At 37.4% G+C, this 27,516-nt stretch overlaps 2 protein-coding genes and 1 pseudogene across 7 annotated transcripts; 1 reads left to right on the top strand and 2 right to left on the bottom strand.

Moving 5' to 3' along the window:
• The first annotated feature begins 805 nt into the window (after positions 1-805).
• Positions 806-4,841, top strand: LOC110763171 (LEAF RUST 10 DISEASE-RESISTANCE LOCUS RECEPTOR-LIKE PROTEIN KINASE-like 2.1; annotated as a pseudogene). The gene is made up of 3 exons (XR_015834511.1): positions 806-1,952; positions 2,764-2,787; positions 2,892-4,841. The product of XR_015834511.1 is annotated as an LEAF RUST 10 DISEASE-RESISTANCE LOCUS RECEPTOR-LIKE PROTEIN KINASE-like 2.1 (transcript).
• Positions 4,616-21,025, bottom strand: CRS1 (maize chloroplast splicing factor-like protein). 5 transcript variants are annotated; one of them, XM_021965931.2, is made up of 12 exons: positions 19,925-21,025; positions 18,779-19,307; positions 18,502-18,632; positions 17,606-17,950; positions 17,360-17,516; positions 15,865-16,157; positions 15,714-15,773; positions 15,262-15,432; positions 12,780-13,405; positions 12,557-12,683; positions 12,314-12,466; positions 10,601-11,672 (listed from the first exon to the last, which is right to left on the bottom strand). In XM_021965931.2, exons 1-8 carry the CDS (start codon positions 20,831-20,833, stop codon positions 15,403-15,405), a joined length of 2,454 nt encoding a protein of 817 aa, XP_021821623.1. In that variant the 5' UTR covers positions 20,834-21,025; the 3' UTR covers positions 10,601-11,672; positions 12,314-12,466; positions 12,557-12,683; positions 12,780-13,405; positions 15,262-15,402. The 5 variants fall into 5 exon arrangements, with proteins under 5 accessions (XP_088106581.1, XP_021821623.1, XP_088106582.1 ...); XM_088250456.1 differs by having other exon boundaries at positions 12,557-13,072; positions 13,168-13,405; XM_088250455.1 differs by lacking the exon at positions 10,601-11,672 and adding an exon at positions 4,616-4,753 and having other exon boundaries at positions 12,557-13,405.
• Positions 21,026-21,992: 967 nt separating this feature from the next.
• LOC110763174 (delta(7)-sterol-C5(6)-desaturase) lies at positions 21,993-26,507 on the bottom strand. Its single transcript, XM_021965937.2, has 3 exons — positions 26,045-26,507; positions 24,279-24,584; positions 21,993-22,562 (listed from the first exon to the last, which is right to left on the bottom strand). The coding sequence occupies exons 1-3, from the start codon at positions 26,262-26,264 to the stop codon at positions 22,270-22,272; spliced, it is 819 nt and encodes a 272-aa protein (XP_021821629.2). The 5' UTR covers positions 26,265-26,507; the 3' UTR covers positions 21,993-22,269.
• Positions 26,508-27,516: the final 1,009 nt, after the last annotated feature.

Here is a 27,516-nt window from a genome sequence, read left to right as displayed (position 1 = left end):
GGATTGATTATTATGCATGAATGAGACCATTAGTACTTATATTTGATTATACTTAATACATTATTAGGGTTCAATAATAATTAATAGTACAATTTAATTGTGTATTGTATTATTTATAAATTTTTTTGTTAAAATAAATTAATGTTTGAAAAGTTCACCTCGCATAGCACAAATAAAAACACCTCACCTCTCCCTTTGTTTCTCTTTTTGAAATTACTGTGAAGCAGAGGTTTCGAGCCTATTTCTTGATAACTCCACATTTCCTGCAAAAAGAAAAAGAAAACTGCATTAATTTTCTGCATAGGCGCGTTTTAGTGGTCACCCAAATTTGACTGCACGTGCCACTTTTATCAAACTACAGAAAAGTCTTATAAACAAAAAAATACAAATACAAACTTTGACTCTTAGTCCACCTCTGCCCCGCTGATCCGTGAGAAATTCATCTTCTCCTTTTTCAAACTTCAAGAATTTCTAACATCTTTTTGTGCTGGTGGTTATCAGAAGAACTACCTCAATTGACAGTTTCTATTTCCGTGCCCAAATTTATCCCCGTGTCTCTTTTCTTTTATTGGTCTTGGGCCTTTTTTAGTAGCCAAAGGTAGTGGGAATTCCAACTTTGTATCTCTTCTGTTCTTTTTTTTCTTTATTTTTAGTAGAAACGATAGTCTAAATTTAGGAAGGGGATTTCTCTCAAACACACAAATGATGTCATGGGAATTTGAACCTGAAACCTCTTGTCTGCAAGTTAAGGCTCTTTTCCATTGGACTAGACCCCGTTGGCTTTTTTGGAAACAAGCGATAGTATAAACGAAGAGGGCAGGGGGACTATCTCTTCTAATTTTGAAAGCAGGAGTACACCACAAGCTAGTTGGTGGAAGAAAAAAAAAAATTATTCAAAAGACCCACCATTGAAATCTTGGCAGAACCATGTATGAATCAAAATGTGAAAGTCTTCTGTGTCCCATTCGTTGAATATTTCAAAGGCCTACAACTGAAAACCAAATATGCATCCAATACTGCTTCCATGTCCCTTTTTCTATTTTTAAATTTGTATTGGTTTGTCTCTCACCCTGAGCCTTCCCAAATATGCATCCCCTACTGCTTCTATGTCCCTTTTTCTACTTTTAAATTTGTATTGGTTTGTCTCTCACCCTGAGCCTTCCCAACAAATATGCATCCCCTACTGCTTCAATCGTTGTTTCCTTTGCTTTTGATCACTTCCTTTCTTTCGGTCAACGTTGAGTTAAGTCTAGGCCAGGACAATGAACAATACGCAAACTGCGGTGAGGATATTAACTGCGGTGGCGTTGGAGGCATCACGTACCCCTTCTGGGGAGTAAACCGAGCTAATTACTGTGGTCTGCCAGGGTTCGGGGTCAAATGCGTAGACAACACCCCCATGATCAACATGTCGAATATCAACTACAGAATTCTTAAAATGAACTCTATTGCTTCGTCTGTTACGGTTGCTAGGCAGGACTATTGGAAAACTATCTGTCCTCTTACTTATGTCAACACCAACATCAACTTCTCTCTGTTTAGTTATACTTCTGAGGTTACAAACCTGACCTTTTACTACGGGTGCAATACAAGTGTCCCAGGGCTTACTTCTAGTTCCCAAGTTTGCAGTACGAACAAAGGTAACATCACTGTTTCGTATGTCACACAAAGTCCCCCAAGTGATCCAGTTGCTACTGGCGCCTGTAAAAATGGGGTCATTGTTCCGGTTTTTACAACAGCTGTTGTGGCTCTAGAGGCCAATCAAATGACTATTGGCGAAGTAGTAGATGGGGGATCTGAATTGGACTTGGAGATTGATGATGATCAATGTAACCGTTGTGTGGAATCAGGAGGGAAGTGTGGGCTTAACACTACTAATGGTGGATTCAGTTGCTTTTGCCATGATCAGGCCTATGCAACCATATGTAATACAACTTCACTCGGACGACAAGGTATGCCTGCCCTTTGTCAATTTCTTATAAATTACAGATTATGAGTAAGATGTTAGAAGATTTTGAAGTCATTGAATTCCAGGTCTGACAAAACTGGGGTCGGGAATTGGGAATTCTGTGCTATTTTTGGTCATTTTAATTTCCTTTTTTTTTGGGGGTAAAATACCATGAGGTGTCCGTCTTTTTTTTTCTTTTTCTTTTTTTTTTTTTTCTGAAAAGACGCGTTTTAGTGGTCACCAAAACTTTCATTGAATATTTAACAAGAGCGATTGGATTGAAATTGTAATTGAAACTATATCCGAATGGACATTACGAAAAGTCTTATATTGACTGGCTATTAGAGAGTAGCTATTCGTCTATCTTTGATGAAATTAAGCATAGAAAAATATAAATTCAGAATGATGAAAAGTTAGTGAAAAATCCAGCAGCTTGAGCGAGGTTTAGTCAAGTTTTGGACATAATTTATGTGAAGCACTCAAAACCTACGTGATTTTGGAGACCCCTTTTATGATTTAGCCCTATACCCACATGGCCACTATTGATGGTTGAAAATGGTTACCACCCACCACCAACTATCATGTGACGCCATTTTCATTTTATTTAATTTAAATAAAAGTAAGGTGCAACTTAGAGGACTTGAACACATGACCTCAACTTCACACAAGATGACACTTAAACACCCAAGCTATGCCTTATTTTGTACATTTTTTTTTTTTTTGGGGTAAAACCTTACTTTGTACTTAGTTTTCCCATGGTCGCATTGCAAATTTTCATCCGAAAAACTCTTATGAGTTAACTTTCTTCTGTGCAGGTTCACGGAAAGAATTGGCCGTAGGTGAGTATATATGATATAAATAGAAAATACCAGAAGTTTCGATCTTTGTTTTCTTTCACAAATCACAGAAATGCATATAACTTGAACAATTTTTCCATATATAGGCATTGCGGTTGCTGTTCCGTCGATCATCATAATCATTTTTTTTACTATATGCATAACAAGGAAAAGAATATTGGCCTTCTTCAAGAAAGATAAAAGGGATGATGAGTTTGAATTTGATGTTGAGGCACGTATTAGGAACTATGGATCGTTTACTCCAAAGAGGTATAGTTATGCAAATGTCAAGAAAATGACAGACTCGTTCAAAGATAAAATAGGTAAAGGTGGATATGGAACCGTGTACAAAGGCAGGCTACCTGATGGCCTTCTCGTGGCGGTCAAAGTCCTAAGCGAGTCGAAGGGTAACGGGGAAGAATTTATTAATGAAGTTGCTAGCATTGGTAGAACTTCCCATGTCAACATAGTCACTCTTTCTGGATTCTGTTATGAGAGGGACAAAAGAGCTTTGATTTATGAGTTCATGCCTAATGGATCTCTGGATAATTTCATACATAAGCACGGTTCTGAAATGACAAATTGTCGCTTAGAATGGAAAACACTATCTGAAATTGCAGTTTGCATTGCACGAGGACTAGAATACTTACACCGTGGATGTAACACGAGAATTCTGCATTTTGACATAAAGCCACAGAACATTCTTTTGGATAAAGATTTTTGCCCAAAAATCTCTGATTTTGGCCTTGCCAAATTATGCGAAACAAAGGAGAGTATTGTATCAATGTTAGGTGCGAGAGGAACTACAGGATACATAGCACCAGAAGTTTTTAGTCGGAGCTTTGGAGGCGTATCTCACAAATCTGATGTGTACAGCTACGGGATGTTGATTCTTGAAATGGTTGGAGCAAGAAAGAATTTGGATTCGGGAGTGTCTCGTACGAGTGAAATATTCCCAAATTATGTTTATAAAGATCTAGAGCTACACAAGGCTGAACATATATTTGGGGATATATCTGAGGAGGAAAAAGAAGTAGCAAGAAAGATGGTATTAATAAGCCTGTGGTGCATTCAGACCATTCCTTCTGATCGGCCATCAATGACCAAAGTTGTGGAGATGTTGGAAGGACCCCTTCATTCCTTGCAAATCGCACCCAAGCCTTTCTTGTTTTCTCCTACAATAGTTGCAGAAGACTCTGTCACCACATCCCAAACCATCTGAAACAGGATAAGGCAATTAGCTTCGTCAGCAGATCTCTATTAATTAGGAAATTCCAGCTAAGTTGTAAGAAATTTGGCTTGGGAAAATGAAACAGCTTTCATTATGAAGCTCCCCCCCACCTCATGCAGGTTATTCTTCAGTTTGCTGGTGAATGGTTTGACATCAATAAGGTGACTAATGTTAATCATGCTAGAGAGGTTATCCAAGTTCTTTGGCAGCCTCCCTCCCTTGGAAATGTTAAATTGAATGTGGATGGTAGCTGCAAAATCAACTCTGGTTTAATATGCGCTGGTGGGCTGCTGAGAAACGCAAATGGAACTTGGATTTGTGGTTTTTCAGCTAACCTCGGATTTGGAACTATTTTGGAGGCTGAGTTATGGAGTCTACTCAGAGGCTTGCAAATGGCTTGGGCTAAAAACATTAGATCCCTTGATATTGAGACTGATTCAATGACAACTGTCACCTTGATAACCAAAACCTGTGAGCAATCCCACCCTCTATTCTGCTTGATTGAAGACTGCAAGGACTTAATGCATCGCAACTGGAGTTGCAACATCTCTCATATTTACAGGGAACAAAATAGAGCTGCTGACCTGCTTGCCAATATGGGGCATGAGCTTCCTTTGGGTATGCACCACTATGATTCTGCTCCTGATCATCTTACCAGCACTTTGCGGGATGATGATCTAGGGAGGGCCTATGATAGGGTTGTGCCTGTTTAGCTTTTCTTCTTTGGCTTCTGCCATCCTTGTAACCAAAAAAAAAACAGCTTTCATTATCCGAAATGAGAATGTAAACTATTTTTTTATTAATTCAACTGTTTTTGTTTTTTCAATTGTTAAATACTTCGGAAAGCATATTTGTTCAGCAAAACAGAAGATAGCTTTCAGATATGAAGACAGATTTGGTAATTGTTTTTTTCTTTTTCAATGAAAAGTAAATTGTGAAAGATTAGAAACTTTGTTTCCATGCTTTATTTGGTTGAATTTTTTGCTAATCCCAAACAGCGGCGGTCCTATGTTTTGAAGGCCCTAGGCGAACATCCTAAATGGGGCCTTCTACTCTATATGTATATTGATGTGATTTTGTTTTTGGTAAGTTAAAAAAATACTATATATATGAACTAAAATTCACAATTGTAACATAAAATAAAAAATCAATATGTAATTTACACAACAACTTTATAAAATGAATCAAAACATCACTTAAATATCACTCGTCTTACATTTTTCGATTCAAAAGTATCAATTAACTTTACATAATCAAGTTTTTCTACCATGTATTTTTCAATTTCCTAATTGATTCAACTAGGTTGATTGATTTAAGCTATAAGTTTAAAAAATAATTGGTTCTTTATTGAGTTTCTCCTTTTTAATTTTGATTGAGTAATTGGGCAAGTCTTTTTTCTTTTTCCTTTTTACAATGAGTGGGCCTTTATTGATTTTTCCTATTTTTAATTTTGAATTAAATGATTAGGTAAGTTTTTTATATTTACAATAATTGGTTTGGGCGCAACATAATATTTATATAAAAAAAATTTATTTAATAATTGGTTTGGCCGCAATTTTTGGTGCATCTAGGATCAGGGGAGGTCCTGGCTTAAGCAGGCAAGGCGGCCGCCCAGGACCCCTAAATTGGGAGGGCCCCCAATTTGTAAGTTTTTGTATATAGGGTATTATACAAATTGGGGGCCCTTCCAATTTAGGGGCCCTAGGGGGGCCTTGCCTGCTTATGCTCAGGACCTCTCCTAATCCCAGATGCACCAAACTATTGAGTGTAAGCTTAAGACATCGGGTATATAAGTGTTGATTTTTCAATTTTAAGATGAAGATCATGTATAATCTTTTCATACCAATCCCAATAGCATAAGTCATAAAATTTCTGGAGTTTTGCAAGAGCGAGGGTGACAAGGGGCATTTTACCATAAAGAAGACGCCACAACAAAACAGAGCCGCAAAGAGGATGAATAGAACTCTTATGGAGCCTGAGCGGTGCATGAGGATTTATGCCGACTTGCCCGAGGCATTTTAGGTTGAGGCAGTTATAGGGGCTTTTTCGTTCCGGCAGCTACTGCGGGCCTAGGCTGCCGTTAGGAGCAAATGGGTGAAATTACCCCATGTGTCTGAGTTCAAGAATCAGACCCCAAGAATGCTTCGAAAGGTTAGTGGAGCCTTAGGAAACACATTGGTCTCCTTCACCAATGAAACCAACAATTGCTTACAGATAAATTTTCTAGCTTGACATGAGAGGCTTGTGGCATGGGAGCAAAGCAATCACGAGTTTAGCATTAAAGAGAGAGAGAGCTGTGAGTTCCTATGAGAAACAGGGGTTCCAAGGAAAGGGGGAAGGTATTTTGGAAGGATTTGTTGAAGAAAGAGAGAAAGAGGAAGAAAGGTGGGTGTGTTGAGCAGTTTCCGGCAGCTCGACGAGAGCTCTGTCAAATTTTGGAACAGTCTAACAGGAGCGAAAATGGGAGGAAATGGAGGAATAGGGCACGAAATTGCAGGGTTTTGTAGGTGAGAGAGGAAGCTTGCTCTCCAGATGTGGGTTGGTTTTGATGGGTAGAAGATGGCTCCTTTTATAGCTGCTGGAAGCCTTCCTTTCCCAAGAAACCCTAATGGTTTCTCTCCCATTTTGCTAAGTCTCCCCTTTCCTTTCCCTTCACTTTCTTCGACTCACCCCCATTTGTGAAACCCTTTTCTGTCCAAACACACAAAGACAAGGTTTTTGGGAGCTCTAAGGCTTTTCCCGCAGCTTCTTTAGTGGTGAACACCATTTTTGGTTATCACCTCACCTTCTTTCCTTCCCTCTTCTATGGCCAGACCTGGTGGGAGAAAGAAATTGGTAAGGGCACTGGTCTGAAGGGTGTTTTGCTCAAGTATCCTTTGGTTTTTTGGATGGCTTGTGTTGGGATTTGTCTTTGGCCATGTGTTAGAGGCTCCCAGCAATCCACTCACATGGGTAGCTTTGGTTTTGTCGTTGTTTTTGTTTCCAGCTAAATGCTGGAGAGATGGCAGATATTTTCCTTGGTTACTTGGGCCTCTCTAGGGTGATGGGTTATTTTATTAAGGTGAAGGGCTAATTTTTCTAGAGTATTGGGCTTCATTTTCTCTCTCTTTTATGCTTACCCACATATTTGGGCTCAAGAAATGAGCTTGAGTTTTGGGCTCCCAAGAAACCCAAAACTTCCATTTCTCGGCTCATCAATGGGCCTCATGAAAGCTTGTTACCATCCATACCACAACCCACTCAGCAAGCCCCGGGCATTTGCGTGGCTTGGGCCCACTTAAGTTTGTAGCGTGGCTAGGTGTAAAATAATGATCTTCCGCTTGGCATGGCATGTAGATTGGCGTGCTCGAATTTTATCGCCTTTGAAAAAGGATATAATGCTTTACGGGATAATTAGCATGGGCTTTGTAGAGCTAGTGCCTTTTATAGGCTTATTTCAATTCTTAGCGTGACGAATTATTTATTTGGCATGACACGTAAGCTGTGGCTCATGCGAGCGTGCATGACAGACTTTCGCGTGCTCCAAGTCGGGTTTTTCTTAATAAGGCGTCGTACTGGGCCGGGAATTTATTCGGGCCCAACCTTGGATTTTTTGGGCCTCAACAGCAGTTAACCACACTTCCTATTTGGTTAATCGGTCGCCATCAAAGTATCTTTATTTCAAGTGTGCGAAAGAGGTATGGTCTAATAAGTCTATTGAGTATACTAATATTAAAGTATTTGGATGCAGTGCTTATGCTCTCATACCTAGTGATGAGAGAACCAAATTGAAACCAAAGTCTCTTGAGTGCATTTTCCTCGGCTTTGAGAGCGGTGTGAAAGGTTTAAAGTTATGGGATCTAGTGAACCAGAAGAAAATACTCAGTAGAGAAGTAGTGTTTGATGAGAAGACCATGCTTATGATTAAAATCAAGATACCGGAGGCAAAGGAGGATGTTGTTGGCATAAAGACAACCGTTAGTATCACACCGCGGAGAGTATTCGGGGATACTCCAAGAATGTAACCAATTGAAGACGTTCATGAGGCGGTGGAGTCTAACACTAAGGTGGAGGAACTTGGGCAACAACAAAAAACTCAAGATGAAAAAGAAGAATAGGCTCAAGATCAGGTGGAGCCGCCATCTATAGCTAGGTCCAGGCCCAAGGGAACCATCAAACCTCCTCAACGGTTTGGATGGGAGACGGACGCAGTTCACTATGTACTAAACATGAGTGAAGGGGATCTAACCACATTCCAAGAAGCTGTTAAGAGTTCAGAGTGGGAAAGTTGGATGGGTGCCATGATAGATGAGATGGAATCTCTGTTAAGCTCATAATTTCATACATATACATGCCCAAATTTACTTACTTCTTTTGCTTAGTTTCCTATAATTTTGAGTTATTTGCCTCCCTTTGTGTGTTTTGTAGGCCAAAGGAGCATGAGAGCATAATTCATGCAATTCAAGCATGTTAAGGCCTAATTTGGATGAAGGGAAGAAGAGCTTAAAGACAAACTCATTTTTGGCTACAGCCCCCTGCCAGTCCAGTTCCGTAGGTCATATTGCAAGCTTTGTTTCAGCAACCTACACAGCTCGGATGAGGCAGCATCCTTCATGAAAGTTGTTCCAATGGGTGTGTACTATTACATATCCAAATTTCAGCCTCATTGGATACATCTGGAGTCCGTTACCTAGCAAACACAGACCCATGCTCAGGATGGATTTTTGTCAGCGAGCAAAACGAGTTAACAATTTGTTTTGTCCTTAACTTCTTCATCCGAGCTTGGAATGGGCCAATACTTGTGTGGTTGGATCAGACACATTCTGAACTTCACAATGGACATCTTAAATTCGTCATTTGCTTAAGTGAAGCCCAATTTGTAAGCCCTTGAAGTTGCTGGTCATGCTGACCTCAGGATGAGCTATTGTTTCTGGTTGGAAGCTTGGTCATGGTGAGCTAGGCATGAGCTATTGTAGCTGGTTGGAAGCTTGGTCATGGTGACATGAAGATGAGCTAGGGCTGCTGGTGGGATTTATTGGTGAAGTGCATCAACCAATTCAGATTTTCTAATACAAGTGCATCAACCAATTCATATTTTCTAATACAAGTGTTGTATGCATTAGCCATATCAAATTCAGATTTTCACTTCCCCTAGGCCTATAAATAGGGATGTTCTCTAAGCTTGTAAACACACCCCAAGGGGGGGAGCTCTCAAACACTTCTCTAAAGCTCCCCTCCCTTCTCTCCCTCAAATTCTCTTAGTTTTGCTTTCTAGTTCTCAATTCTAGCTTTCTTTAATGTTTTCTTAGTTGTAACTTATTTTTCTTGTAATGTACATTCTTTCTTAAGTATTCAAGTTTGATTAGTTTCCAAGTTTCAATTATGGTTCATGTTCTTATTCATTATGCTTATAAGTTAATATGCTAGTTTGAATGATTGATCACCATTTAGGCTTGCATGTTAGCTATCTTGGTTTGAATTAAGAGTATACACCATGCTTTAATTCGAATTGAACTATGAATAGGAAGAGTATGTATGGACATTCGACAACAGGGATTAGATACATGCTTGGTTGTTTAAATTGTTCTTCTATGCTTAATGGGTTCCTAATGCTTAATTTTAGGTTAGACAACAAATGATCAAATTAGGGAATTAGGAACACAAGGTTATGACCAAACACCATGGCTTAATCATACTTTAGCTAGAATCAATCCATTAATCTAATTGAACTTGGGAACTTATTTGCTTGAGTTATTTCCTTTTTTCTTGTTGTATTTATTTCCTTTCTTTTTCATTTCTGTTTTGTGTAGGGAAAATGAATTGAATCATTCAATCACCAATCCTCGTGGGATCGACCTCGCACTTACATACGCTATACTACCGAACGGCTCGTGCACTTGCGAGTATCACAAGTTGAGGATGCAACTGAATCCATTTTGGTGCAGCTGTATCTACGCAACAATCTCTACATTGAAACTCCATTTAAGAGTTGGTTCCTAAACCCAAAGATCGGAAGGTGATCGGCTACAAGTGGGTGTTTAAGAAGAAGGAATGAATACATGAGAAAGAGCCAACTAGACTCAAAGCTTGTCTAGTGGTAAGGGGTACTTACAAAAGGAATGAGTTGATTATAATGAGATCTTCTTACCAGTTGTGAAACATACTTTTATACAGCTGTTGCTCTCCATAGCTGCATAATGGGATACGAAAGTGGAGCAAATGAAGGTGAAGATGGCATAATGGGACATGGAGGTGGAGCAAATGAATGCTGATACTTAAGTTAAAAAAAAGGTACAAAATTCTTGCCATGTTGATAAGAAAAATGCTTCTGTTGTTGTGTTGGAAAGAAATAAAGGGGAATACTTTTGCCTCTATGCTTTTGTTTGCTTTCTCTTCTTATTTCTATGCTTTGTCTTCTTTTCCTTCTCAATTTTGCACTTCTAACAAATTTTATCTACAAAAATATTCAAATTTTGTGGTTGTGCTGTCATCCTTGCTAATCCTTATGTAAGGTCCTCAAAATAAGGTCCTTATTATAGAAATCTTGTTTTTTGTTTTGTTTTACTTTTTATGAAAGCCAATAATTTTGGATATGCCAATAATCACTTCTCCATATAATCTTTTTATTTATTTATTTATTTATGCGGAAATGAAAATTACAAGACAAACCCACTAGGACATGGAGGCCTAAAGATGTCAAAGTAGAACGAGACCAAAGTGAGGAAGAGGGCAAACACTGGCCCAGATTAGCCAGCCAAGGCATCAACTGTAAAGTTGGCTTCCCTGAACACATGCTCGAAAGATACTGACTCACAAGATGAACTAAGCTGCCAGATATCTTGAACTACTAGATGAACACTCCACTTGATGGCAACTTTCTTCTTGACACAGTCCATAATAAGTTTAGCATCTCCTTCGATGACAAGCTTCTTCCATCCACTATCTATAGCAAGGATCAGCAGATCACACAGGGCCAATCCTTCAGCTACTGTAATAGTGACCTCTCCAATTTTCTTGTCTCCAGCTAATAAAACATGACCATCACAGTCCCTAATGACAAAGCCAGTAGAACCTTGCAGGCCTTGGACCGAACCATCAAAATTGATCTTAACCCACTCCACTTGATGGCCAAGTCATTAGAAATCTTGGCTTTAGATTTATGATTGCTCCCAGTATTCTATACCAACTTGAGTGGCAATGTGGATACATCTTGCTGCATGTGGAATAACATTTCGAAAGCAGCAAGCAATTCCCTGGCATCCCAAATTTGCCAACAAACCAACAGAGCATTTGAGAGTTGGTCTAGGCCATGATCCTGAGAGTTTGTAGAAAGCTTAGCTAGCCAGAAGAGAAAATCATTGTCCTGACTTATAGGAGGAAGCGAGGCCGTACAACCCCATAAATTCTTGGCAAAGGTGCAGTGTTCAAAAAGATGATCCACAGTTTCCGGATGGCTTCAACAAAGAGGGCATTCAGGGTTCATCTGAGGGATAAATCTGTGAAGTCTGCATCTAACTTGCGGTTTATTCTTAATTAGCTGCCAAGCAAAGATTTTGACCTTGAGGGGAATGGTTAACCCCCACATTTTTTCAGCAGCGGGGCTTGGGGATGGGCAGGGTTCTCCTGCCTTCGGAGCTTGTAAGCAATCTTAACAGTGAATTGCCCATTGGGATTGGGACTGCAGATCATTTTATTCATATAATCAGTTTAAGTGGTTTTAAGCGATTTTAAGAAGCATTTCTTCTCAGAATTCACTTCCAAATCAGTTTTTGATTCTAACACGTGACCAACAGAAAGTAAAGGATTTCAATTTCAGTTGGGTAATACAAAGATGAGCTGGTTGGCCAAAAAAATACAAATACGAGCTGGACTGTATCTATAATGGAATCTGCTGTTATAGTTGGTGAAACTAGAAATAATATCACTCCTATTATATTATTGGCTCAATCTACTTTTACCGGATTAATAGAATCACAACTTCAACTATCCAAATAAACAAAGAACTATCCAACTAAAGGAATTTAGGCATGTTTTAATGTTAAATTCAATATAACAATCCAGGTACAACAATATTCTTCTCATCTACGCGCTATCATCGGTAAGTAAATAATAACTGGATGTATGTGTTGAACATGAAAAATTAAAAAGGTATGCATAACAATGGTGTTATTTTGACCTTCATTTGCTCATTAATATCAAGAACGTCATCTTTTTTATGCATAATTTCAATTAAAGAGAAGTCAATACTGCACCTCATACGTTAATCAGTTATCATCAAGTCTGAATATTTGTAAAAGTATAAAAGAGTTACAGAGTTACCTTATGGATTTAGGGCGCACATTTGATATAGAGAGTTTATCAATGTCACTCAAAACTAATTCTTTCCTTGGGAAAAATAATGTTCCACTTGATACATTGACTGGAATGAGAATAAGGAGTGCTAGGACTGCCATTGGAACAAAAATCTTCAAGCTACAAGTACAAGGCGAAAAAAGAAGAAGTTTAGTTATGATTATGCCCAAGATAGTAAGCAGCTACTTATGTGTGCTAATTCGTTGTTACCTGCAATCTGAGGTAGCATCAGCAATGGAGTCAAAATAACTCTAGTTAAATATAGTCATCCTTCTAGACAACAGGATTTGTCTTAGCCTCTTTTAATCTTCTCTGGTGCAGGGGCATGCTAAATTAACTGAAAGAAGATTCAAAGTCATTTCCTTGGGAACAGCCATTGAATTCAAACACTGTTTGTCTCAAGCAAAAAACCAAAAACAAAAAGAATATGTACATTTACAGAAACAAAATAACTTCACTTTCCATATCTGAGTTCTATTTCTGGCTTTCTTAGCTCCATGGAGAGAAAAATGAAACTTTGTTGCCTGTGTTCGTTTCTCTTTCGCTCTATTGCAAATGTCCTCCCCTCTCTGTCTGCCGGCTATGACAAGCAATACCTAAACTTCAGTAAAACATTTTGGTGCTCAGGAATAGATGACAATGACATAGGATATCCATTCTGGGGTCTCCACCGGCCAGAGTACTGCGGCCACCCTGCGTCTGAACTAGAATGCAAAACTGATGGCCCTGAGATATCAATCATGTCACAATGTTACCAGATTTTTGGAATCAACAACATGACAGACTCTCAAAGTTGCCTTAGCAGATTTGTGGAACAATACTTGTCCAGCAGGCATTGTCGTCAATACTACTCTGGATCGCCGCTTCTTTAACTAAGCTTCTGATAGTCACAAGCTCATACTGTAGTGTGGATGCCCTTCAATTCCAGAGCTTTCTCACCAGTCAATTGATTGTGCAGTAAATGGAATAACACAGGCAACTTCAGCTACTACGATGTGGCAAGGAACCTAACATCAGCAAGCAGTCATTTGGGCAAGTGGAACAGCCGCGTCAATGTTCCTGCAGATCAAACGGCATTGTTAAATCTACAAAACCATCAAATCAGTCTGGCTGCGGTTTTACAGGGTGGTTTTAGATTGTTGTGGACAGCGAATAATAGTCTATGTGATGAGTGTACTAGATCAGATGGGCAGTGCGGGTATAATCTGAGTTCAACAGGATTTTCATGCTATTGCCCTGATCAGCCTTATCTATCTAAATGTCCAAGGGTTCAGATAAAACCAGGTATGTCTTCCTTGTTCTTTTAAAATTCATTTTGGAATAGGAAATTCATCCTAAACTAATGAATATGCAGGTCAACCAGCACAATTTCTCACTTAGATTTGAAGTTTTAGCTCTCGAGTTTTGGGCCCCAAAACCTAAAATCTAAGTTTGTACGGTTATTCTATACTCTAAGATAATTAACCCTATAAAAAATGTGACTGAAAATATAGAAAAAATATGATAAAAACATGCTGCCAGTTGAAGGATCTAGCATCCTTCAGTCAAAATCAACGGGCTATTCTACCGGCCTCCTATGCTGCTCAACCAGCACTGCATCCGAAATAATTTTTTTAACTCGAGACGTCACAGTAGAGAGAAAATGTCCACAAAAATGACACTTTCACTAACCCGCTTCATCAATTTTTCCTAGTGCAGTACTTATTTGTATTTCCACACCATATTTTTAACAAAATATTGGAAGAAAGTGAAAGCCATAGCATTTAAAACTGAGGGATTTAGGTCTCCAGGGGATTACTACTGGCGAGGAAGAACAAATGGTAAGGAAAATGATTTTGGTAAGTTTGTGGTGCATTCAGATTAATCCCTCTGATTGGCCATCCATGAGTAAGGTGATAGAAATGCTGGAAGGCAGCCTTCAAACCTTGGAAATTCCTTCCAAAGATATTCTTGGCTTCTCCAGCAAGATCTCATCATTCTGGCACAACATCGTCATCTCAATAAAATCAATGATTTAGAAACAGAAATGATGTTCCAAATTGTTCAAAAAAAATACTGCATGCAATGTAATTACTATCAAGTTATCAAGTAGCAGTAACTGCAGGTAAATTCAAGTCTTGCAACCTGAATTGTTAAAGCAAAGGTGAATGTCATACAAATGCATTACAAATTTACAGTGAAGTCCTCAGCAACAATTAGTTTCAAGTTTACACGATAAACTCAAGATCCATATGAAAAAGTATTTTTTGTTTGCAAGCCCTTGGCAAAAGCAATAAAATCTCGTACTGACAAGACTCTCACATCCTTTCTATTTTTCACTTTCAATTTCAAGAAACTACTTTCAGGCCATTGATCGGTATTTTCTTTTTGTTGGCAATATAAAATACAACAATGCTTTTCAATAACAAAAGTAAATAAAAAATAAAAAAAAAGAAGAAAAAGAAAGTCCAAATTCCTTATTAAGATGCTTATAACAACCAATTTAACCAGTGATTGGATCACTGAGACCAAGCAGATTATGGGGAGATTCGGAATGCAAGCAACAGATGTTATAAATTTTCTAATATTAGGAACAGATATGATTTATTAAGAGAGTTTAAATGGATCTCATAATCTAACTGAATGACACAAACTATGCTTAACCTGGCAGAGAAAAATCATACTAGGCAGGAACATTCTAGTGTATTATTAAATACATCATGCACAATCAAGTGAACTTAAACGAATTGGCTCAAGCTTTTCTCCAAAAGGTTATAAAGAACTGACCTAACTTTGTTCTTTTGTAGAGATATAATGCATCTAAGCTAAAATCTGGTGTACATGTGAAACTAGTCTATCATAGTCAAATGCTTGGGGAATATATGATACGAACAATTTTGCAGACTAATACTTTGAGATTCCAAGGCCTTACTTACTTGTAAAGTGAATTAATGACTGAGAAGAAATTTCTGTCCTATGGCAAATCAACATGCTTCAATAAAGGAGCCGAAAATTCAAGGGAAACAGCATGATACATCAATTAGTCAATAGTATTTCAAACTTCAGATTCTCTTCGATCAACTCCTCTTCTTTTTTTCCAGAGTTTCCTGCCATTCATGGGCTCAAAATGATTTTAGGTTCATCTTGAAGTTCTTACTAATGAGGCAATGCATGAAACAAGTCATATTAGATGTCAAACGTTTGGCATAAAAGTTTTAAAGTGAGGATAAAAAAACAAAGAAACTTGCTGACAATGGAACAAATATCGAAGAAAGTTAACTCATTTAGGATTTAGTTAGGACTTGTAAGGCGCATTAGACTTAACTTGAAAAAGATGGAAGAGTATGCCTCAAGCATTTTGTTTCAGGAAAAAAATTGAAACTCTTACCAGTTTGAGTTTCAAGTCTAAGGTTGCTTGCTGTCTCTGGGATGCGAAAAACTTGAGTGACTGAGATTGAAAAGAAGTGGATTAGTATTGGAAACAGTGGTATCAAACAAAGTTAGAGAAATAGTAGAATGATAGGAAATTAAGATCTTACTCCAATTCTCTGCATTTCAAGAGATCTATGCAATGCTTTTCTTTTAGATAGAAGATTCCCCCCTGTTGGCCTTAAAGGCCGTTGGTAATTTTTCCCACGGTAAATAATAATAGCATGGCCTTCTTTTAGCCTATCCACTGAAACTAGAATCCCACCGCTTTCTGCTTCAAGCAACTTTGCAGTGTGCATGACCTGTCTTAACAGTTTCTGCATCGTAATAACCTTGACTACCTCTCTGTGCTTCCAATGCTGATGAAGACCTTCCATTACACCATTAAAAACCCCACGCCTGCCTGAAGCCGACAATGAAGTAAAAAAGTATGATTATAAAGAACAACTTATCAAACCAGGAAGAACAAGATTTAAATTAAGCCTTCAAATTAGGACTAGTGCCCTTTCCAGACAAACTGTTAAATAACACCAGATATATCATAGGGCTCCGAGAGATTTATGAAAACATTATTAGGAAAACATCAATAGGAATAGGCAACATATCATAATCAAAAGGAATTCTAATGAATGTATGAAGAAAGGAAAAGAAAAGCAAAGCGATATGTCATTTGTGCTGCTTTTAAAAAAACAACCTAGCTCTCTCTTAAACTTTAGTTGCAGACTGCTAAAACATCTATGAGTTGGAACCTCCATGTGGCTAGGAATTTAAGATCTTTAGTAATGAGAATCTGATTTTGTTCCCAGCCTGTGATACCCATAAATTCACAAATCCTGTTTTGAGGACACAGCTTTGAAACTGGGGCCCCGCCCAACCCTACAATCTTTGGGAGGCAGGAAACTCTAGCAAATAGCTAGGTAAGTGCCTGTGGGGGTTTCGAACCTTAGACCACATGGGAGCAAACCATGGGCCCGACCATTCCAAACTTTTTTCTTTTTATTAGATGAAATTGAACCATAATTCAGAAGCAAGAAGAATAAAATCTGAAACAACAATAAATGGTTATACACATATATATAAATTAAATTGCAACAATCAAGATTAATCTATTATCTTATTAAAAAGAAAAATAAACCAAGGATGGTTTGGGCAGCAAAAAGACAAGGCTCCATCAGCCATAAGGAATCCATTGACCAACACAAAAATATATTCTATATATATACACTTATTCTCTAATCCAGATGTCCGCACATTATTACTGTGTGGATGCCATTGTAAATGGGGAGGAAAGCAGGGAGGGGTAGTAGAAAATACATGGCGTTCGCACCGTAATAACGTCCAAACGTCCGCATAGGAGAATTTCTGTATATATATATATATATATATATATATATATATATCTATGTATGTATCCTTTAGACATTTTACTTTCACATGACCCAAAAAGTGACACTATAAGTGAAATTCCTTTCAAGTTGTGATATGGGACTAATGAGCATTGAGTAGTCTATATGAATATAACACCGAAGATAATGAATGTATGGAGAATAAAGATTACAGGGTTAGAGCAATTAATGTTTATAAGTGATGAAAGTTTCTCTTTACCAAGCACCAAGCAACTACGCATCTTCAGTCCTATCAATCGTAAACATTCTTTCTCTTCTTCAGTCATCATTTCCTGGTCAACATCCTGCTCAGCAGGTGTCCTTTGAGAATTCAAATTTGATAACTCATTTGTTGATTTCTCTATTTTTTTGTTTAGCTGAAAAAACAATAAAAAACTATTATGAATGACAAAACAATTATGAAAAAGAAAATCGGTAATGAATGTTTTATGAGTTAGAATCTTACAATGAAAAACTTCCGCTCTTGATTCCTCAGTTCCCTCTCTAGTCGTTCCTTTTCAGCTTCCAGCTTAATTTCGACATTCTTATTTTCTTTTATAATTTCTCCATACTCTGTTTGGATATCTTGGAATTCTGATAATGTTCCAACTGTATTCACTAACGGTTCACCAGATTCACAAAAAGTTTCAATTGCTTTTTGGCGTGCATGTTCTTCATAGAGTTGCCATCTTGTGAGCTCCACTTCCCTTTTTGCTACTAAATCTGCAACCCCACAAGGAAGGAAGTCCTTGCCTCTATAAAGTAATATAATAAACTTATTACGTAGTATCAGAACTCCTCCTGTGAGACACTGCATTAATAAAAATTACCTTTAAAATACATTTACATTTCACAAGCAATATGCAGCAGTTGCAATGTAGAAATGGAACATAGACATGCATGTCGACCAGCGAAAGAGTTAATTTGATACAACTTGGTGGAAAAGAGACAACATGATACCCAATGACATAGGTGCAAGTAACATGAAGGACATGCCCTCAAAGTGCAAAAGAGAAAACAGCTTCAGGTAGGGATGAATGAAAAAAAAAAAAAGATTTAAGCCAATACGTACTTAGTTGAGATTAAGGCTTCATTTTCTTGTTGAGATTACAGCTTAATTGAATTTATCTATTATGGCTCAAGCTTGGTGAAGCTATTGTGATTTTTTGTTGAAAAGAAGAATTGGCAATTGTGAATTCTGATCAGGCGGATAATCATTCAGGAAATTAATAGGTGGGCAATTTTTCCCACAAAAGGAGAGTCATTAATATACACCTTTAATTACCCAATACCGATACGCATAAGAAAGGTTTTCAAAAAATAATGGATGTCATGTATGTGCATATATTCTCTTAAACTTGCCTTCAGCTCATATGCCATTTGCTCGTTGTTTGTGTTCGGAACTCCAAACTTCACAGCAATCTTCGCTATAAGACTTTTCTCCCACAATTTTAAGATGGCAGCAGCGAGGCCTTGAAGTTTTCTGTTCCTTCCTTCAGAAAGTAAAAAAATTAAAATTTTAAAAAAGGCAAACAAAAGTAGAGAAGTTGAGTACATAGATGCATGCACCACTATGCATTGCCAAGTATGGTCCATTTTATGGGGAAAAATTGACATATAACAGCAGGAAAGGTAATACCTAAGACAAAATGAGTAGGTAATGTGCGAGCAAACTTCCTCAAGAATGTTAGTTCATCATCTGTTAGCTTTGATCTAGTGTGTGGTGGACAACGCCTAATTGGAGCTTTAAACCCAGGAACTACTTCCGGAAGCAAGTCCGCATCTACTGGCAAAGGTTTGTGCATCCACCAGTCAATGAATCGAGGTCCCAAGCCATCCAATAATCTATCTGATTCCTTCTCATATAATGACCTACTAGTTGGTTGGCAACTCATACTCGTTTCTTGAAAGGTTCCAGTTTGAATACAATCCTCTTCTGCATCCTTTCCGTTCATCTTTTCATCCACAGGACTTTCAAATGATTTACATTGATAACTACTACTTTCTTCCAAATCCGGCTGCATGTGATCTGAGGACGATGTTTCTTGACAGTCAGCAGAGCATGGGCGCATCTTTGGAAAAAATTTTGAACTCGACTGATAATTGCATCCTCTATAAATTACAAGTGTATCTTTCTTTCTCCAAACAACCATGCCTCCAGTCTTGGTCTGTATATGAAATACATGCACACACACACATATATATCATCATCACTGGAAACTGAAATAAGAACACAAATATATATACAAGAATTGAACCAGCATACGAATGTTGATCAGTTAATACAACTCTCATAATAACTATCTCTAATTTTGTAAGAAGAATCCCAACAGGCAAAAGTCCCATGCTACACGAGCTGTTATTGAAATGAATCTCTAAGTTCAATGTTCTTCAAGCAGACAACTAAAGTAACTGAACATAAAGCATATATTTAAAAAAATGAAATGCTGCAGAACAACAATTAGATGATAAATTTTAAAAAATGAAATGCCAAGACAAAAAGTACTTTTGGCATCAAGTAGCATGAAACTAAAGCCTTCCCATATCAGCAGATAAATTTTGGCTAATGTAGAATGACTTCAGTTACATTATACAAGTTAGTGTTATTCAAATCTTTGAACAGTAAAGCTATGTCATTCTAGAATATAATTCTTCCTATCAATTATACATTAAATATGAAGCCACTACAATCAGTTTTGTTAAACTCAAGAAAATGATTAGAAATTGTCAGAATATAACATTCTTTGCATGAAAAAATAAAGTAAAGCAAATGAACAAACCCAACCTCAACTATTTCTTGAGCTCTATGCATATTCCGGCAGAGAGGCACATCAAATTTGACCATGGCAAGTTCATTTGTTTTCCAAATGAACTTTATATCATCCACAACGGCTTGAGTAACCCCAGCTTTCTTGACCTTCACCCATTTCCTCATCTTTGCAGCCTCACCTCTCAACCTCTCAAGCAACTCTTTCTCGAGGCTCAGTTCGGCTGCACTTGCCACCCTTTTCTTCTTTATTTTCTGAAAGACGATCCTTTCATCCCTCTCCCACGGCATTTTCCCGCCAAATCTCGAATCCGCAGCTTTTCCAAGTCCCTCCAAGCAACCATCAATTCCAAACTCCACAAAATCGTTGTGGGTTTCATCCGATTTTTCATTTTGTCCAAGTCCCTCCAAAGAATCCCAAATTCTAAATTCCCCAAAACCTTTCTGGGCTTCATCTGTTTTCTGGTTTGGTCCAAGCCTTTCAATGCTTTGGACAATTTGCTTGATTGCTTTATCGCCTCTAATGCCAACTAACTTCCCAGCCAGCACAGTATCGGGCTTTTCGGCTTTGGCATTGTTGTGGGTCTTCTTGTTTCTGGGTTTTGAGAAATCAATGACTTCATGTGGTTGAAGAAGAAGAGGACCCTTCATCCATGGAGCTGTGGGCGCCTTAATACAAGCATCAGAGCTTGAATTAGGCTCTGATTGAGCCTTCGAATTCGGGTTTGTTGTGGTGGAGCTGAGTGAGAGAGAATTGGGAGATTTTGAGGGAATTAGGTTAGTTGGTTTGGGGTTTTGTGGGGGTTTTGAGTTTAAGGCAGATGAGATGGGATTGTATGAATGGAATGGTGGGTTAGAGTGAGAGGGAAGATGATGGGTAGTGTTTAGTAGAGTGGAAAGAGGAGTGAGAAAGAGAGTGGCAGGCATAATTTGCTTCTGAGGGACTGTGGAGGACAGGGAAGAGTGAAGTGAGGATGAAGTCTCTCTCAGTTTCTTATCTTGGTTTTTCTCCAAGAACTGGTGATGGTTTGATCATGGGATAACAGAAAGAGAAGAGTTGGATATTTTGAGACGGTTTGCATTTTGGGTTTGGCAGCTTCTATTTGCACCGGAGATGCGGACCTCATAAGCACCCAAAAAATAACTCCAAAATTAGGAAAATTAGAGGTGGTAATTCGTGTTAACTTTAGTTGACCCGTTTAATTGATTAATGCTATCAAATTACTCTCGGTCCTGCTCGCTTATGGACTGAGGACATGTTAGGATCTGGCTCTTCCATTAATCTAAGGGCACATATAGTTGGTAGTTTAAATCTTTACTTATGCTTCTTGTCTGTTTTTATACAAATGATATTGGGTGAAGGGAGAATCCAACCTATCAAACACATCGGTCCTGCTCGCTTATGGACTGAGGACATGTTAGGATCTAGCTCTTCGATTAATTTAAGGGCACATATATTTAGTAGTTTAAACCCTCACTTATGCTTATTGTCTCTTTTTTTATTTATTTATTTTTATTTTATATACAAACGATATTGGAGAATGGGAGAATCCAATTTATGACCGAAGGTGCGCGGGGATAAATTCTCTTAACCGATTGGGCTATAAATACCTTACCAAAATTGAGTTTCTATTTTCTAAATATCAAGTTACTCATGTTTGAACCCGACCTGTTTATTATTCATGTTGGTGAATGATGTCATATTTTATAGGATTCAAGTTGTGGTGTCATGTCATGTCAAACAATTGTCGCTCCTACCCTACTTTCCTCGATTCAAATTAAACTTTGGTGACCTTTATATGACCTCTACTATTTGAAAGTTTAATACATAAGTTACCACCATGGCTCACCCAATCTTTCAAGAACACCTTCCTTGAAACCCAAAACAAGTTAACCTCATTGTTCTATGCAACATCTACATAGTATAGAGACTGTTTCAAAGGTTCTACGCAATGTTGTACAATCAACTTAAGCAAAGATGCAATCCTATTGTTCAAAGGTTCCTTTGACTCATTTCCACAATTCCATTATCTTTAATTTAAAACTTAACAGAAAAACTTCCACAGCACATCTCTAATTCCAGTCAGAAAACAAAATATCTCCAATTAAGAGAACTCCTAATTCATTCAAAACACGCCCCAAAAGTTCACAACTGCAGTTTTTTTCAGTGACAACATGGGCTATGGGATTTAGGACCAACTGAATAGATATGAAGGAGATAAAGCCCCTCTTAATGATGAAAACATCTTCTTTGCCAGCTTCTATGTACAAGCAAAGACCACATACATGAAAAGAAATCCAACCAGCATAGAAATTCAATGAAAAATCAAAGCTGCATAAAGGTAACTGACGCAGTGAGTTCATCATAAGACCTTTAATTCGTCGTCAATAGGATCACGAAGCGTTCCAAACATCCAATCCATCCATATTGTATAATGGCCATAATTATGGCGGTAAGTTGTATGATGTATGGTGTGGTAGCCAGCACCCATGACAGGCCATATTTTGGAATGGATGCAATCGTGAATGTTTGCTGTCCATATGGCCTCCATAAATAGGAGCGCTATGTGGGTTGTGAAATGCATTGGCACAACAAACAGAGCTATAACATGTGGAACTGCCTGCAGTATCCCATCAAGTGGGTGAAAAGCCAAACCTGAAAATAACACATCCAAAATAGTCAGTAGCACAAAAGTAGGAAACAAATTTCGATGCCTGATAGAAAGGTGGAGGTTCAAAAGAAATCAAGTATTCGAACCTGAAGGAAATAAAGATAAGTTGAACATATTTGATTTTACAAAGTGAAAACCAGCAAATTTTCTTTCCTTCTTTAGCTTTTGGGTGATCAAGAAAAGTGAACCACTACATAGTGCATGATAGACTAATCCATATTACGATAACAGCCATGTTCATCAAAAGCCTTGAGTACATGCAGAATGGACCAAAAGACAAGTAATGGACAAGCTGTCCACTGGAGTACATAAAATCCAAAACCACGTAGATTCTATAAACATAAAAAACAATCTTAAATGATCCCAAGCAGAATGCAGAACAGATAAACAAAGCACCATAAAAAACGAACTCTATCCCATAATCCCCCACTTAGAATAGACTTTGTAAATCGCTTTCATAAATACAAACCATACATGGAATATTATTACCTGAGTACTATCAAATCCAAGTCCATTTCATTGTCAATGCATAGATTGTTTTCTACAACTTGATGTTGGAATGGCCTTAGTAGCAAAAGCATAATATCAGAAGCCTATGCCATACCAAACTCTAATTGGTGAGAATAAGGTTGAACTATTGGTCAATCAGTGACTGGGGGAGAACTTGAGCATATTCAAGTTTTGTTAATCCTAGAGAGAGAGAGAGAGAGAGAGAGAGAGAGAGAGAGAGAGAAGTTTGCAGAGGAAATGAAAGATGGTACATCATTAGCTTGTTAAGCTACCAGAAAGAGTGGATGTAAATGCACAATTCACCCAACTCTACAAATATGAAAACTAGATATCATAAACTGTTCAGTTTTGCCTGATAAAGCTGAAAGGCCATAACATTGTGGGAATGGTATTTGTATCAATAAATTTTAAACATGGTAGCTTTAGAAGAAAGAACAATTTAAAGTGTACACACATTTCATGTAGTTCATGCTTCTTCCTGTTCCAGAAAGCAACTGAGAATTGCACAGTTAATTTCCTGAAAGCAACTGAGAGCTGCAGAGCTCTACAGCCAAAATCGCTTTGCGAGAGAACAAACATCTTAAAATATGAAGAAAAAAAAATGAAAAACAGGAACATTAATGGAATTTTATTTGCACTCCAAAAGTGGCCTCTTGCACTTAACAGTTATTAATTAATAACAGTAACTTTAAGAATATTAACGGAATTTACATACAGAATAAACAAGAAGGGATTATAAAGTGTGAAATGTCTAGAATTCATCTATGGATTAAAAGTCTTTTAAAGAGAAATCCGGCACATGCTTAAATTGGGGCAGAAGAGAGAACTCAATTGGCAGGATAGAAAAAATTAAACAAGATGATAATAACATTGTATATGGTTCTCCAGCATGAGATACACACGGAAGGAGAGAGAGAGAGAGAGAGAGAGAGAGAGAGAGAGAAAGAAAAGAAAGAGTTCAGGAAAGAGCATAAGAGAAACATGCAACCTCATGAAGTCCACCAAACATTTTTACATATGTAGTAACACAAATAATAAAATCAGGTAATAAATCAGAAATTACTAAAATATATGTGCACATGCTTGCATCCAATTTAGATAGATGAGATAAATATAATTTTTTTCAGTTACAGATGAGATAATATTAAAATTGGCATAAAGCATGAAAGTTGGGTAGTTTGACAGCTTACCAGCAAATGGAGAGAGGGTATTCTGCTTGTTGTAGATGTGGTGGGTAGCATGAAGATATTTATACAGAGGTTTTATGTCATGTAACTCTCTATGCATCCAATAAATTCCGAACTCCACAAATATAAGATAAATTGCTATATACATCAGGTATGCAAGCCAACTGACATCACTTATTCTTGAGAAGCACCTTGCCCAGCCATTTTCAACCATGTACTCAGAAATGGTTGGAAGAGCACTGTACCAAGGCATGGCCTTCATGGCAACATATATTTGCAAAAGCATGGCTTTATTAGAGGGAATGGCATCTGCAATGAGGGAGTGAAATGTCAATCTGTACTAAGTGGGAAGACATTTTTTTCCCTGGTTTTTCAACATTGAAGAAAGCAGAATTCCAAGTTTCAAGTGTCATGAAGAGTCCCCAACTTTCAGTCATACAAATAAGCATTCATACTCACTCTTCAAGAGTCCTTAAAAGTATGGATTTTGATGTTCTAAAGTTATTCCTGCCCGTAAATTTGACTAACAAAAAACAGTTTCAGGGTACTAGCTACTTTAAAGCATGTAGTGTAGGATCAGTTTGTACTTGGGATTACACAAAAACCAACAAAATGGTTGTAAATACAGAAGAAATCCTATAGTCAATAAACAAAATAGCAGAGGATCAATAACCTTGTAGTGTATCAGGTGAATGTATGTCGATATTATTTTCTTTTTCCTTCTTTTCTCGTCTCAGAACAGTTTTCAATCCAAACAAAAATTTTGAGAAAAAAAAAAATTACAACTCCTGACGCGCATATAACCATGTGGGCAAACCAAGAATTCTGCAGAATGGTAGACTGAAACATGACAAGGTTCATTCAGATAAATATTGTCCACACTGAGCATTTACAAGGGATAATAAACACATGTTCAACAGTGAAGGAACACAAAAAATAAAATAATATATTCATCTCATGCTTTATATTAAGTAGCAAAACTCCGTTTTTTTTTTAAATTACACAAGCCATAAATGAAACAGAGCTTGAAAATTAAAAAGAAAAAGGTCAAGAAAGAAAACAAACAAAACCCATTTCATATCAAACTTTTAAGCACGTCAAAAAAACGCAGTAACTCAAATTGTTCTCATCAATCAAGATCAACTAAAAAGCTAATATACAGATCCGTCGTTGTACATTAGAAACAAGTTGAACTAAATATTGCACCTAATTTCACTGTGAATCAAATTATTCCACCTAATTCGTAGAAAACCCAAGCAGATTCAAAAGTTCTGAAGCAAGCAAAACCAATCTGCAAATTCACTAAATATAAAGGAAACATAACCCAACTCTCACAAAATATAAACTTCCAAAATCAGAAATGAAAATGAAAAACTGAAAATAAAATAGAGCATAACAAGAAGAACAAAATAAAGTTTTAACAAATGACATAGACCACTCCCATCAGTCCAGACTAGCTAATTCACCAAAATAAATAAATAAATAAATAATGGAAGACAAAACAATGTGTTGGTCTGCAACTCTGTTTTCTGGTGTTCATAAAATTTCCCTTAAACCCGAGAGAGAGAGAGAGAGAGAGAGAGAGAGATTCAGAATCAATAACCAAACACAACCCATCAAAATCCAGACTCATAAATCCCATCCCAACAACCAAATCACCACAAAACAATCTTTTTATTATGTTTATAAAATAAAAAAGTCAATGCCACTGAAGAATGAAGAGAGAAAAAAATCAGAAAACATATATGCAGATGTGTTTGTGTATGTACCTTTTGGGATATAAACGCTGCGTTTCAAGTAGTATATGTAGAAGCACCACAAGACGCCGGAGACGATGTAGAGCAAGGTTCCGCCGAGGTAGTTGCGCAGCCATGTCTGGAAGAAGTGGGGGAGTGGGGCCCACAGGCTATTGGGCACGAGGCTGCCGAGCACAATGCGGTTGTAAAACGCCGTCTCCTCCAAGAACGGGTTCGGGTACGAGCCGTTCATCTGCGCGATTGTCCCGGCGATGGGTCGCCGGAAATTTGAACGACAGAGTGAGAGAGAGAGAGAGAGAGAGAGAGAGAGAGAGCGTGAGTCGGAGTTGAAGTAACTATTGTGAGATTCCTTTTGTATGTTTTTATGTGTTCATATGTTGCGTTGCGTTCTAAATCAACCAGTGAAAGGTGCGGGGACGAGGAAATTTCACGTTTAATGGTTGCCACAACTTTTGATGTGGTGAAGGGGCGGACCATCATGATTTATGTAGCCTAGCTAGAACGTTTCCAAACTTTATATAAAAAAAAAAATGAATTGGAAAGTGAACTATAAAAACCAAACGAGTGCTGGTATTTTCATCTTCTATCTTATTTCCTCAACAACTATGTAAATTTTAAAAAACACAATTTTATTTTTCCATTCACCATTATTTTAACAAATATCCTTTAATTATTAATTCAAGAAAAAAATAAAAAAGTAAAATATGTCCCTACAACTCAAAAAAATTAAAAAAAAAAACATCAACCCTTCCCGTCTCAACCCTACCCCTCTTTCCCTACTATAGGCTCTACTTCTCTTCTTCAAAATTACTGTTATTTTCACCCCGATCTTATTTCCCCATTCATTTTAGGAAATTGAATGTCTTCATAGATATTCCTAACCTCAATACCAAAGACAAAAAGTTATAGATATTTTTTTAACCAAATAGTTGCATGTATGTATGTTGAATCTATTCAACGCACAAAAGGAATCCTAGTCATTGGAATTCGCAGTCCATAGATTTCACATTCATACCATGGTCTCAATTATTATTATATTCTGGCAAACTGATTGCCAGTTCTTATTACTACAATTTATTAGACTCCACCTGATGCATATATTCAATAAAGCCATGTAGGAGACGTACTTTTTTATGTTGTGCATTCTGAATCTGATTTTGAAATAAAAAAGCAAAAACAGTGGGCTGGCAAAGTGGTAAAAAAAAATGGAGAGAAGTCGATCAGGGTATCAAAATTATTTGACTGATAAGTCATCAGGTCTATCAATATTTGCAGACGCACGAATTGATAAGTGATCAGGTTTATTTTATTTACTTTATTTTTATCTTCTATTGATTTTTGGTCGAAATTGTTGTTTGATCACTTTTTTTTTTTGTTGAGAAAAGTGGATCACTTTAGACTTTTTGTCAAATTAATACTGGTTAGGCATATGCATTTTAGATTAATCCAACGTTAGATATATATATATATATATATATATAAAC

The sequence above is a fragment of the Prunus avium genome, chromosome 3, assembly GCF_965620075.1.
Source record: "Prunus avium chromosome 3, drPruAviu1.hap1.1, whole genome shotgun sequence".
Taxonomy (NCBI): Eukaryota; Viridiplantae; Streptophyta; class Magnoliopsida; order Rosales; family Rosaceae; genus Prunus; species Prunus avium.
Note: the sequence above shows the minus strand (reverse complement) of the source record. Positions and strands in the feature narration are given on the sequence as shown.

Excerpts from the sequence above, each read along its gene's own strand:
- CRS1 (XM_088250455.1), bottom strand. The coding sequence starts at position 20,833 with ATGCCTGCCACTCTCTTTCTCACTCCTCTTTCCACTCTACTAAACACT. Across the intron at positions 19,308-19,924 it reads GAGCTCAAGAAATAGTTGAG|ACCAAGACTGGAGGCATGGT; the intron begins GTTGGGTTTGTT and ends TTTCATATACAG. Across the intron at positions 17,517-17,605 it reads AAGAGCGGAAGTTTTTCATT|CTAAACAAAAAAATAGAGAA; the intron begins GTAAGATTCTAA and ends TTGTTTTTTCAG.
- LOC110763174 (XM_021965937.2), bottom strand. The coding sequence starts at position 26,264 with ATGAACGGCTCGTACCCGAACCCGTTCTTGGAGGAGACGGCGTTTTAC. Across the intron at positions 24,585-26,044 it reads CAGCGTTTATATCCCAAAAG|ATGCCATTCCCTCTAATAAA; the intron begins GTACATACACAA and ends CCCTCATTGCAG. Across the intron at positions 22,563-24,278 it reads TACCCTCTCTCCATTTGCTG|GTTTGGCTTTTCACCCACTT; the intron begins GTAAGCTGTCAA and ends TGTTATTTTCAG.